Source organism: Gracilinanus agilis, chromosome 6, assembly GCF_016433145.1.
Source record: "Gracilinanus agilis isolate LMUSP501 chromosome 6, AgileGrace, whole genome shotgun sequence".
Lineage (NCBI taxonomy): Eukaryota > Metazoa > Chordata > Mammalia > Didelphimorphia > Didelphidae > Gracilinanus > Gracilinanus agilis.
In genome coordinates, this window is record NC_058135.1 from 97937640 (window position 1) to 97951581 (window position 13942).

General features: G+C 40.5%; 1 protein-coding gene across 1 annotated transcript in view; it reads left to right on the forward strand.

Moving 5' to 3' along the window:
* SH3RF1 (SH3 domain containing ring finger 1) overlaps positions 1 to 13942 on the forward strand; it is a 78598-nt gene that overhangs the window by 35841 nt on the left and 28815 nt on the right. Inside the window, exons 8-9 of the mRNA XM_044681677.1 lie at positions 800 to 910; positions 10139 to 10290. Coding sequence (XP_044537612.1) covers positions 800 to 910; positions 10139 to 10290 — 263 coding nt within the window. The remainder of the gene's footprint in view (positions 1 to 799; positions 911 to 10138; positions 10291 to 13942) is intronic.

Below are 13942 nucleotides of genomic sequence, written 5' to 3' on the forward strand. Positions count from 1 at the left end.
GGCGGCTGCATTTTAATCACAGGTGGAAGTGAGGGGTGGGGGGAGAGGAAAATGATTGCCAGGAGGGAAATGCCTTGTGAATTAAACCCAGATTTGATATATGGAGAGCCTACTGAAGCCTAATCCTCAAAATTCAAAGGGAGCTTGTGTATAGATGATGGAGAATGGAGCTGTCCGCAAGGTTATTGCGTCTGAGATATCTTTCCACCAAGGGCATCATCTGAAAAGAAGAAAGGCATCAGCACTCCAGCAACCACATCTCTTGCCTTTTCCTGGTCAACATCAAGAGAAAAAAAATACAGACTTTTAAAATGCATTTTAGAAAGAACTGTTGGAGTTGTCTTTCACATCAGCATATTTATGGTTTTATTTGGGGGTTTTGGTTATGTATGAGTTTGATCTTACAACATTGACTACTATGGAAGTGTGTTTTCTATAATAATAAAAAATTTTTAAAATGCCTATTAAACTATAGATTTATTTCTCTGGAGTCTGTTTGCTGTAGGAAATTCACAGGTCACGGTCTTGTATAGAGAGCTGGAAGAGGTCCCAGAGGTCATCTAGGCTAATTTTTTCATTTTACAGATGAAGAAACTGAGGTCTAGAGATATAGGTAACATGATGGTTCAGTAGATGGCAGAGATGGGATTTGAATTCAGCATCTCTGACAGTAAATTCAGAGTCTGTTCCACTGTTACTAGGCTGCTTTTTGTTTTGTTTTGTTTTGTTTTTTAAGAGACTTAAGTCATACGAATTCACAGTTCCTTTTCTGTGTTGTTTTTTATCCTTTTGTTGACAGGTTCACATCAGTACCACTGGGCTAATTGTGACCCCACCTCCGAGCAGTCCCGTCACAACGGGCCCTTCGTTCACCTTCCCATCAGATGTGCCCTACCAAGCTGCTCTTGGAGTAAGTATTGTTCCTCCCATCCTTGAGGATTTGGTTCTTAACTGTTGATCGAACCTATCTGTTGGCATTCATTTGGCTCTCTCAACCTCTAAGCAACCCTGGTTTATTATTGATGCTTGTTCCTTTGGGTGGAATCCCCACCAGCCATATCTTTCATCTACTGTGTTAGTCATATATGGTGTTATTTCTGCCAATTTTGCAGATAAACTTGGAAATTCCCGGCCTCAGGTGTGCCAGTTGTTTTACTCTTTTTAAAAATACTAAACAAGCTGATAAAATAATAATAATAATATATGATATAATATTTAATAATAGTACCAAACACAGAGTCTAGCCAAAAGACTCTTCCTCAAATACATCCCATGCTTTAAAGGTTCCTCTTGCCCCTGTGGCCCCTTCTGCCCCGCTGCATGTGCCCTGCTTCACCTTCAAGGCCCAACTTATAGGCTCTCTTGTTCAGGCTTCCTTTTTTACTTTCTTCTGTTGGAATTCATTTCCTCCTTCTTTGAATTAATTTTATCCATCCATTCATCAAACGAATTTTTAAACATCTATTAGAGTGATCCAGTGGAAGAGAAACAGAATTTAGACAATTGAATTACCCTCAAGGAGCGTATAGTCCGCCAATTAGTGAGAAAAAATAAATACACATTCTCATTCGGTCCTGTCTTATTTGGTGAGGATGTGTCTGGCTTCTCCTACTAGACTATATAATAGGATTGAGACTAGCAGTTGGTAGGGCTGGGGTACAACTGAGGGTGCTTTTTATACACAGAGGATAGAGAGTGGACCTCAGAGAGCTATACCATAATGATGATGAATATGATAATTATATTAATACAGTAGGAGCATGATATATAAATATATTACATACAAACAGAAATTTATAATTCATATAATGATTAATTTAATTATATACAATTAACAAATTATAGTTAATATAAATTATATATGTCATATAATTATATAATATATAGATATAATATAAACATAAATAAAACATTAATATGATAATTAAAATAATAGTAACAGGACAAGAATAAACATCTGATTTCATTGATAAAGGAACCTCCATATCCCAGGTTTGGGAATTGCCACTTTCTTTGCAATTTATAATAATTAATAATAATAATCACTAATATTTATTTATATAGCGTTTACTATGTATGGGTACTTTATAATTATTTCATTTGATTTTTACAAAATCCTTGGGAGGTAGGTGCTATTATTATGCCCATTTTACAGAGGAGGACACTGAGGTTAACCAGGGTCTGAAAGCAGACTATCTACCTGGCCTGCCAGCTGGCTGCTTTGTCATTGTAGAGGAGGGAAGTGATTTGTACAGGATCACACAAGGAGTGCATGCAAATGTGGGACATGAGCCTGGGTCTTCCTGGATCCAAAGCCAGCTTTCTCTGCACTGCATGAAGCTGCCTTTCACTTCACTGCCCCCAAATTCCAGACTCTGTCTAGTGCCATACAATGCAACAAGCATTTATTTAGCACCTATTAAATGCCTAGCACTGTACTGTATTGGGAATGCACAAATGAAAGTAAAAACAATCTATCCCCTCAAAGAGTTTATATTATACTTTTTGTTGTTGTTGTTCAATCGTGTCCAATTTTTTGTATTCTTTGGCAAAGATACTAGAGTGGTTTGCCATTTCATTCTCTAGTGGATTAAGGCAAACAGAAGTTTATTTATCCAGGGCCACACAATTAGTGAATGTATGAGGCTAGATTTCAACTTGGATCTTCTTAACTCCAGGGCCAGTGCTCTGTCCACTGAGCCACCTAGTTGCTGTGTAAGTCATAGTCATATGTTAAAATGAATCCTCAAAATCAGAGGACAGCAATGGGAAAGTGACTCATTTTCCAACCCTAGAGGACACAAATTGTGTAGAAGACACAAATGCCTTGCCACCTTGTGGATAATATAGTGGGGAGATTCTGAATCTTATTCTTGGTAATGCTTATGAAGAGCACAGTACCCTGTAGTAGCTATTCAAAAAATACATATTGAGTCAATGAATGAATAAATACTTTTGTTGAGGGCAATCAGTCTTGGCATATGATATGAGAATTAGTTGAGTAACTGGAGGTATGTATCCTGGAATAGAGAAGAGTCTTGATAACTCTTCTCAAATAGATGAAGGAATGTGGTATGGAAAAGGGACTGGCCATGGTTTACTGGACCCCAAAGGGCAGAACTGGGAGCCATGTTTGGACATTAGAGAAACAGATGGAGGTTTGATAAAAGGAAAAAGTTCCTAACATTTGGAGCTGCTTGGGGCATCATGGTTTAAGTACAATATTGATAAGCTGGAGAGGGACTGGGAAAGGTCTACCAGGATGGCGAAGGGTCTTGCTTTCATGTCATCTGACAGCGTGTTGAAGGAATAGCCTGGAAAAGTCAAGAGTTAAGAAGGATCCGAAAGGATGTCATTGAAGAAGGGATTAGAATTGTTCTCTTTGGCTCCAGTGGACAGAGCCAGGACAGAGTCTACAAAGAGATTAAAAAAAAAAATTAAGGCTTCATATTAAATTGAGGGAAAACTTTCCAACATTGAGAGCTGTCCAAATGTGGAATAGGCTGCCTCAAGAGGTACTGGGATCCTCATTCCTTGAAGGTCTTAAGAAGACTCCAAGTGACCATTTTTAGAATTTGTGAGTGGGCTAACTTGGGAAGTGGTAAATTACCCCTCCTTTGAGCTTGTCAAGTAAAGATTGGATGGCCCCTCTTTGGGGATAATGTAGTGACGGTTCTTTGTCAGGTGGAGAGTGAATTAGACAGCCTCTGGAATTCTGTCCAGTTCCGAGATTTGTGATTCTGTAATACTGTGGAGATTGGTGGCATGAACCCATAAGTGTTTTCATTACATTGCTTTTTGTCATCAACCTTATTTCTTATAGACCAGGCCTTTATTTCTTTTGATCTCCCAATCTCCTTCTCATTTCCTTTTTTGTATCACCCTCATTTTCCCGTAGCCTCTCCCTCCCACCATTCTCTCCCAAAAAAGCCCTTCTTGGTAACGATAAAAAATATTTAAACAAAACCAACCAACTTAGGAAGTGTGTCTTTATTAGTGCTTTCCATGGAAAGGGATGGACTGTCCTGCCTGAGCCATTGTTGAGGAGACATTCGCATTGAGGAGATCACCAGTCTGATGGCTTGAGTGTGGAGGAAAGAGAGGGATAAAAAGAGAGGGGCCCCAAAGAGGAAGAGAACTAGAAAAAAAACCAGGGGAAGAAAGCAGTTGTAGAAAACTAAGAAATAATTGGCAGCATCTTATTTTCTTGGAATGAAAGGAAGCTGCTATCAGTGTCTCCTGAAAGCTGGGGAGAATCAATTGTTTGGTATGCCTCAAGGCAAGAGGTGAAAGTGTTATCAACTGCCCCAGCCATAATCATATTTGTTTTTAACTCTCGGAGGGATAAATTATGCATTCTCCCATTCAAAGAAAAGGGAAGTTTGCAGGCTGATTAGTTGGGGAAAAGAAACTTCAGGAAATTCCCTGGCATCCTATAGCTCCAGTTGTTTATAGGACAGCTCCTCCATAGAGGAAATGTGGTTGTACTTTTCGTTCCTTTGGGGAAAGGGAAGTACAATTGACTTTGAGTGAGACATGATTCCCATGAAAATGGGGTCACCGAGGATATTTTATCCAGAGATGAGTGCCATGAAAACCCTCCTTTCTGGTTTCCCAGGGTAGAGGAGGGGAAGAGCAAAAAACTTCTCCTCGTTTCCCCCTCAGCCCCTGTCCCCAGCACTGAGCTGGTGGGTCCTCCTATTGCTAGTTGAAACACCACATGTGGAAAAATCAAATTTTCATTTCCTAAAGGCGGGGAAAAGACTGTAACTTTTTGATCTTAGAATAATTAATTAATGAAAAAAGGCACAAAGACTGCCAAGTTTCAATTCCCAAAGCCTAAAATCTAAAAATGGAAAGCAACTTGGATCTTCGAGTTCATCCTAGGACAGATTAGTGAGAGGAAAGTCATAGCACAGGACGGATCCAGAAAGCGGTTTCCAGCCCTCTCAGGATTTTTCCTCTCAGGATTAGCTCCTCAAGTCTGCATGCTGGCCAGGTAAAAGGAGGGTTTACGGGTCAGTGTGAATACTGTGCCAGTTGCAGCTAGTGAAACAGCAAATTCAATTTGGCTGGGATAGTAGACACATGTGCCTGACATTATCTCAGGGGGGACAGATGGCTGCAAGTCAAGATTTTTGAAAACTTTGCATAAACATTTTGGATTGCGGTGGAACAATCCAAGTTTTGTTAACCCTGAATATCACATACTAATGCTATTAGGTGGTAAGTTTAGAATGGGAAATATGTCCCAAGGTTTATAGTACTTATACCTAGCATTTTAGGGTTTGCAAAGTGCTTTACAGAAATTTCATTTTATCTTCACAACAGACCTGAGTAAGTGCTATTATTATCTTCATTTTACAGATGAGGAAACTGAGGCAAAAGGGAACGTCACATAGCTAGTAAGTGTCTCAAGCTCAAGTTGACCTTGAATCTTCCTGACTCTAGGTCAGTGATGGCAAGCCTGTGACACGTGTGTCAGCACTGACATGTGTAACCATTTTCGATGACACGCGACCGCATGTGGCCACATACAGAGAAGTACACAGAGAAGAAAAGATCCTGCAAAAGTCTTGGGAGTCTGTTTCCTTAGGGAAGGCCACGTACCTTGTCACACAGCTTTTTAGGCAGCAGAGTCCAAGACCAGAATGTAGGCTGAAAATTATTTGAAGTGTTTTTTAGAATTTGAGCTTGTCGTGCATGGTTGACACAGAATGTGGTTATGAGAGCATTGTCGTGTGGCTTCCTTTAATGTGGACACCAGGAAAATCACCAACATGGCTTGTTAATAGATTTTGCTGGGCCAGTAAAACAGGGGGTTTTATTAGACCAGAAATTTCCCTTGTAGGTAATTTCTCAAGTCTTTCACCATTTAGGAGAACTTACATTTATTTTAAAAAGTTCTATTTTCAGGAGAGTTTTTTTTTTACCTGTGACTTTATTTGAATCTATAGATAATCTTTATTTCATAGGTTTCCATGGCCAAAGAAGGGTAGCTAGGAGGCACAGTGATAAAGTCCCACGTCTAAAGTCAGGAATACTTGAGTTCAAATCCAGCCTCAGACACTTATTAGCTGTGTGACCCTGGGTAAATCACTTAAACCTGTTTGCCTCAGTTTCCTTATGTGTCTGGAGAAGAAAATAGCAGACTACTCCAGTGCGGGCCAAGAAAATCCTAAATGCTGTCATGTTGAGTTGGACACAACTAAAATGACAGAACAATGACCAAAGAAATATTCACCAAGTTAACTAGGCTACCCTACTCGAGTTGGATGTCTGCATCCTTAGAATGGTCCTCAGAAAGCAGGCTCCTTCTGTTCCTCACGATGAGTAGGAAGAGGCTGCAACAAAGAGCATTCCTTACCAACAAGGAATTATGAAGAGGATCTTGAATAAAAGATATCATCAGAAATGTATAAACATAAAAAGATGATCTTTCCATGTAGTATGAGTAAAGGACAAGTTGATGGGAAACCCAGCTGTCCTACTGGTATCCTCACATTGGGTGGTCCTCCCTCTGGAAATTTTTTGGGGAAAAAGCAGATAGGAATTGTACAACATCATAATTCATGAATGATTAATGATATGCACCCTTGAGAGAAATTCCAATATGGATGAAATTCCAGCTCCTTTGGTATCTTTGGGCATACAATATTATGTTAAATGTGCTTAATAAAATTTGACAGCTTTCCTAGTGTGGTATTTTGGGAGTTTTAGAAATGGTTTCTTTTTGTTGGTAAAGGGCACTTGGACTGGTGGTAGCCATAAAGTGAGATTGGCATCCTTGAAGGGAATTCCCACATAAATGAAATCCCAGGTCCTTTGGTGTAATGGGGTATAGGATATTATGTTGAATGTGCTTAATGAAAGTTGACATCTTTCTCAATGTTGAATTAGTGGTATGGTCCTTGGAAGTTTAGAAGCTGTTTCTCATTGTTGGTAAAGGGCACAGAGGATTCTGGGTCATCTGTGGAGAAGCCAGGGAATTGTTGTAGGATGCCTTGTGAAGAGCTCAGCTCTTTTGTGGGAAGGGTACCATCTGAAGATCAGTAGACCATGCCACCTTGTGGACTCCTATATCAGCAGATTATTTGAGGTTAGCCAAGAGAAATTTACAAATCGTCATAGCACTTCATAGGCTATTGTCCTCTTGGGCACCATCATTTTGTAATATCTACTCACCAAGAATTCTGCTTCCCATATCTTTATCTGCCTTGCCTAAGCTCAGGGTTTTCAGTCCGTCTTCAGTACCTATTGGGTCCTTAGAAAGCATTTGCCTACTTTAATACGATCATAGCACCTCAAGTTGGAAGGCACCTTTAAGATAAAGACTCCAGCTTTCTACCCATTACAAGAGCCAGACAGGTGGCCAGCCATCTACTCTTGGCTTAAATACCATCAGTGACAGGGAGTTCATTATTTTTCTAGACAACTCTGTTGTTTCTTTTAGTCAACTTTACTCGTTATTTAATTCTTCCTTCTATTTGACAACAACAAAATGTATATTTTTATATTTTAAAAATATTTTTTATTCTTTTATATTCCATTTACTGGTTGTAATTCTGCCTTCTGAAGCCTTAAAAATGATTCTTCTTCTTCTTCCAGGTAATATCCTAAAATGTCTCTATATCTGTACCCATATCTCCAAAGTATCATTTGCATATTTCAGAAAAGTCCAGGGTGATTAATAATTTTTAAAGCGTTCAAATACAGAAGAGCATTGCTGTAGTCATAGTCTTGGGGACCAGTTTCTAATCTATCAGAACAACTCTTTTTTCCCCCCAGACCCTTATCTTCCATCTTAGAATCAATACTATGTACTAGTTCCAAGGCAGAAGAATGATTAAGAGCTAGGCAATGGGAGTTAAGTGACTTGCCCAGGGTCATAAAGCTAGGAAGTATCTGCAGCCAGATTTGATCTGATGACCTGACTCCAGACCCATTTCTCTGTCCACTGAGACATCAGGCTGCCCCCTAGAACAATACTTGAGCAGCATCCATATGTATGTTCTTGTCTTGTCACTGCCTATATACTGCACAAGTAGCATTTGCTTTACATGTATGCATTTGATAGAAATGATTTGGTGTGCTTTTTCCAAATTCTTGTACCTTTAAAAGAGATTTTTAAAGGCTCAGAGATGGAAGAGCCCATAAAGGTTCGCCTATCTCTGACCAGCATCATTGCTTTATGAAATTTCCATGCCACACAATGGTTTTCACTCATTTCATTTATTCACTATATAGAACTTAGTGAATTTTAGTGGTTTAGAACCAGGCCTTAGATCTGTCATTATTTGGGAATGTGACATCTTCTGTCTTTGTACCTACTTAAAACCCTACTTTGAGAGTTCCCCTTTGGAACCAAACAATTTACATGAAAATAAGATCATAGGAGAATCATATGTTTATATTATAAGGGGCCTGATAGGCCATAGCACATTTTACAGATAAAAAAAATCTCAAAGACTTTAAAAGGCTTGCCCAACATTACCTAGGTAGCAAGTGAGAAGGCTAGGATCTGACCTAAACTTCTTTTTACTCCAAATCTAGCAGTCTTTCCCAAAATAACCACTTATCAAAGTTTTCTTAGTGATCTTAATCTGGGTTTGGCCTGGACTTGTTTCTCACCCCCTCTTCGGCAGGCTCTGTATTGTTCCTGTCACTAAGACCTGTCTAGGAAGATAGTTCCTAGTTCAGCATTTTGCTGGGGGTTATCTCCCTCCTCCTACTTTCTGTTTTGTTAGATGGAGAGAGAGAGTGACCCTAGGCCACTAACAGGTTTGGGGAGGTATTAAAAACTTCAAGAGAATTGGATTCCAAAGTGGTGACTCATGTTCATCCTGCCACTTGGTGTAGAAAGAACATGAGAAACCTTTTTCAGGAAAGGAGGGAAATTCTGTGAACAGCCCTGTGCTTTCTGGCCCAAGTTAGTACCACTCTCTGCTTGTGATCTGGTTTGTTCATTTTGTGCTTAGGAACGACTGACATAAAGCTGCTGGGGGCAGGGGGAGAGTCCTAACTCCAAGTCACTTTGGCTTGAAATTTAAAATAATGTGTGAAACGGTTGCAGCATATGTCAGAAATATGAGCTCTTCCCTGCACCCCCTCTTCAGGAACTGTGTGCGCCATCACTGCCAGGCCTGGGAAGTCATTGCTCGATGAAATTTAAATTTTGATTCCAAAAACTGGAAATGAAATGGCTGTTTGTGAACTGCGGTTAGAAATTAATGGTTTGTTTTTACAGTCGTGCTGATGTATAGAAGCCAATTTATGCTTTCTTTAGGCCTTTCCTTCTCCTTTGAATCATTTCTTACCCTGCTAGTGGTTCAAAGATGTTTTGGGGGCCGCCTGCCTTTGTGAGCCTGCTTTCCCAGGAGTGTCACTATACAGACCCTAAAGAATGATCTGGGGTTTTATAGATCAGAAGGTAACAATTGCCCCATTGATTTTCAAAAGGAATGGAATCCTGCAGGCTGGGCCCCCATTAGGCTATGCCCATAAAGGAACCAGCAGCTTTTCACTGGTGTACTTGTTAAAGATTACCAACCTTGATAGGGCTGGTTTTCAAACGCTGGCAAAGTTAAAAATAATCAGAAGTGGCAACAATAGCCCAGTGGCTATGGCTGCTATTATTTATGCTCATTGTAGAGTAGGCATCAAAGGAAATTTTTCAGGTTACAGAAACAATCACGGATTAAGTCCTATCAAACAGTGGGATATTAGAGCTGCCCCTTTGGAAGGTGCTTGGATTCTGTACCATCGGCTTCCTTGAAAATGCTATTTACCTTCAGAATCGCCCGCGGCCCTTTCATTTTTTTCCCATTCTTCCCCTGCTGAAGTGAGCTGACTTACCTGTTTGCTAAGAAGACATCTGTGGTTTAAAGGAGAATAAATAAGAGATTTAAAAAAAAGTGAACCTACACAGTCAACCCTTTCCAGGAAAGTAGCCTAACAGTTCAGTTTGAGGAGGGGGGCTGCTTTAAAAGGTTTCTTCCCCCAATTTGTGGTTCTTCACACACACACACACACACACACACACACACACACACACACACACACACACACACACACACACACACACTTTTTAGTTCATCCCCAATAATTTGATTTCTCTGTATTTCTTCCCCAAACCTAGAACATGAATCCTCCGCTACCCCCACCTCCCCTCCTGGCTGCCACTGTCAATGCCTCGACATCTCCAGCTGCTGCCTCCTCCGGAGTGGGACAGAGACCTGCAGGATCTGCTGACCAAATTGCACATTTACGGCCCCAGACGCGACCCAGTGTGTAAGTGGCTAACCAGGAAACATTTGTTTAAAATTAGGCCCAGAGGGTCGGAGAGACGGTGAACAGGAGACTGTTGGATCCACCTGGTGGTTTGAGGTTCTGACTGCCCTGAAAGCTTTCACCCAATATGGGAAACAGCAATGATCCAAACAGGGAGCCTCTATGTCTCAGACCATGGTGGGCTTATATGGGGGCACATCTTAGGGGGAAGGCGCTAGCATTAAGGAGGACTGGGAAAGGCTTTTCCCAGAAGTTAGGATTTGGGCTGAGACTTGGATAAAGGGCTCTAAAAGGCAAACGGTGGATTTTATTTTTGATTTTATATTTGTAACAAAGAGCCACTGGAATTTAGTGTGACTGTTGGCTCTCCTGCTCGTTGTAGTTTGTGAACTTGGATAAGTCACTTAGCCTCTGTTTGCTTCTTTTTCCTCATCTCTAAAATGGGGATAATAGTTGCAACCCATTTCCCAGGGTTGTTTTGAGGATCAAATGAGATAATAATTGTAAAGCACTCAACATGGCTCCTGGCATTGGGCATAATATAAATATTAGTTATTATCATCACCAGCAACAACAGCATCATGAAGGTATTATGTATTAAGTACTAAAGTATTATATTATAAATATTATATACAATATGTCAGATATAGTATATAATTTATATTATATACCATAATAATATATACTATATACTATGATACTATAAGCATTAAGTACTAAACAGAGAGGTTTATCGTTTATCCTGAAGACAATAGAGAGGTATGGAAGATTTTTGAGTAGGGGAATGGCAGGGACAGAACTGCACTCTCAGAAGTTTATTTTGGCAAATGTGTGCCAGGTAGATTGAAAAAGGGAAGACACTGGAAGCAGAGAGGCCAGTCTGGAGGTAGTTACTGTTATGAGTAAGATTAGACTAGCTAGTTATTAGGAATTAAGATGTACCTAGCAGGAAGGAGCTGGAGCTGGGAATTCCAGGATGGAATGAAGGAGGTCAGGAAGTCTGTCTGTGCCCTGAGTGTGGACTCCATGAGTGGTGGGCAAAACTGTTGCCAGCCTGGGAGACCTCAGAGCAAAGGACACCTTGCTTCCTGTTTTCCCCTGGATCCTGTGTGGTGTGGCATCTAATAAAGGACAAGATCTACGGAGCTAAGAGAGGAGGAGAAGTTTGAAAACTGGAGGACAGTGCTTCAAGCAGAACCCTCTCTACTTGGTACCTGAGATCATCTTGACTCCTGGCATCCAGAGATCATCTGGATTGCAGTGAGAATCCCAAAGCCACAAAGCCCCAGCTGTACTCAAGCCTGGCAGGTTCCAGGTCTGAGGCAGAAACCCAGAGACTCCACTTACAGCTCCTTGGGCCCTGTTAGTTTAGATCACTTAGATAAGAGTAGAATAAGTCCTCCCATTGCCCTGTGGTTTTATCCCTTAGGTTTTAAGTATAGAAATCCTTTCCCACCTTTTAGTCTAACATAATTAAAGCTGTTAAGTTCCTTTTACCCTATTAGCCTGTTACTATACTCTGGTCTAGTGGAAGCTGGGTGACAGTTAAGATCAACTGCCATTCCTGTGGAAATCCAGTAAACTCTGGTCTCTTCACCCTGGTCCAGTCTCTCATAAATCCTAGAGTGTGTTCCCACAAACCCTTAGTTTATTGTAATATCCCTGGTGACCCTATTACCTTACTTATATTTTCCTACATTACCAAGGCCCAGGTGAGCAGTGCACAGAGCCTGAAGCAAGGGGGTGGCTATTTGGGTAGGAATAAAAGGGATAGATGTGGGAGATTTTGTGCAGTCTACAAGTCTTAGCAACTGGTCAGATATGGGGGTGTCAAGAATGAGAGTCTGAGAATATGGGAAACTGGAAGACAATGGTACTTTTAGCAGAAATACGGAAGTTTGGAGAAAATAGTAATAATAATAGTTGACATTTATGTAGCGTTTACTGTGTGCCAGACACTGTATCAAATGTTTTTCAGTTATTATTATCTCACTTGATCCTCATAATAACCATGGGAGGTAGGTGCTATTATTATTATCCTCTTTTTACAGATGGGGAAACCAAGCAAACAGGGATCAAGTGACTTGCCCAAGGTCACATAGTTAGCATCTGAGGTTGAATTTAAGTCAAGTATTCCTGTCTCCAGGTCCACTGCTCTGTCTGCTGTTGCTACTTAGCCACCCTAAGGAAAGGCAGATTTGGCAGGAGAAAAGACACTTTGCTCCAATTTAGATGTATTGAGTTTGAGGTTTTAAGGACCTTCTAAGAGGACAGATATTTAGTCATTGGTTCTATGATACTGGAGTTGGGAGAGAGGTTAGTGGATGACATACAGAGCAGACAGACAGACAGAGACATTGACAGAGAGTGACAGAGAGAGAGAAGTGAAGGGGGAGAGAAAGAGAGACAGGCAAAGAGTGACAGAGAGAAGTGAGGAGGGAGAGAGAGAGAGAAAAGAGAGAGAGAAGTGAGAGAGAACAAAAGAAAAAAGAGGAAAAGAGGAAGGACAGAGAGAGACACACATATTTGTATACATATCAATACACACATACATGCATAAAGATAGAGGTGTATACAGAGATAACATGTATATGTACATAGATATACATGCACACTATAATATACATATATATACACACACAGAGATAGATAAATGCATGTATACATATATATGTGAGGGGGTGCCTACCCATATGAATCATGGGGGCTGATAAGATCTCCAAGAGACTGTAGAAAGAAAAGACAAGACAAGAGCTCAGGATATATATTTTTTTAAATAGGAAAGAAGGGATTTGGCACGAGATAAGAGAAGTGAGCCAAGGATAATGAGAAAAAAAGGAAAATAGGAAGTTTGGCATTACTAGTTCTCAAATTATAATAGAATGCTGCAATTATCAAAACAACATGATATTTATAATAGCCCACGGGGGCCCCCTTTATACTGAGCCTTCCCATCCCCTTAGTTAACTCATAGACTTAAATATTTTGTACATCAGAATTCTCTCTAAACTATAGCTTATTAGCCCCTCCCATTACATTTTTTTTTTTACCAGCCAGCCATATAATACACAGAATAACAAAGGAATTTTAATGAAATAGCAACAGAGGCAGCTAGGTAGCCCAGTAGATAGTGTTGGACTTGGAGTCTAGCAGATGTCCCTTTCCTCTCCATTCCTCCTCCTCTTCCCTCCCCCCCTTTTTTCTTCTCCCCTTCTCTTTTCTCCTTCTTTTCTCCCTTTTTTTTTATACTCTCCACTTCCTTTTTTCACCTGCCTTATCCTCTACTGACTGTGCCTTAATTCCTCAGTCCATCCGTCACCTGTCTTATGATCAGAAACCCATTTTTGTTTTTAGGCCTCACTTCCCCCCGGGTTAGATAAGTCTTTCCATAGTTCTGCTTCCTTAAACAGAAAAGGCATAGAAAGAGACACTAAGACAAGGAAACTGTCTCACCCAGCAGCCCTTCTGGTCTTCGTAAAGTAGTCATTGCTGTCTGTACTAACCAGGATTCTGAAAGACCCCTTGACCCGTGTCTCTGTCCAACAAGAGCACATCCCACACTGGTCTCTTCCTCTGATCCCTCCATGCCCAGCAGACAGTAGAAAAGGTAATCAGTGGACTTTATAGAGTAAGCAAGCCTTGGAAGGAAACA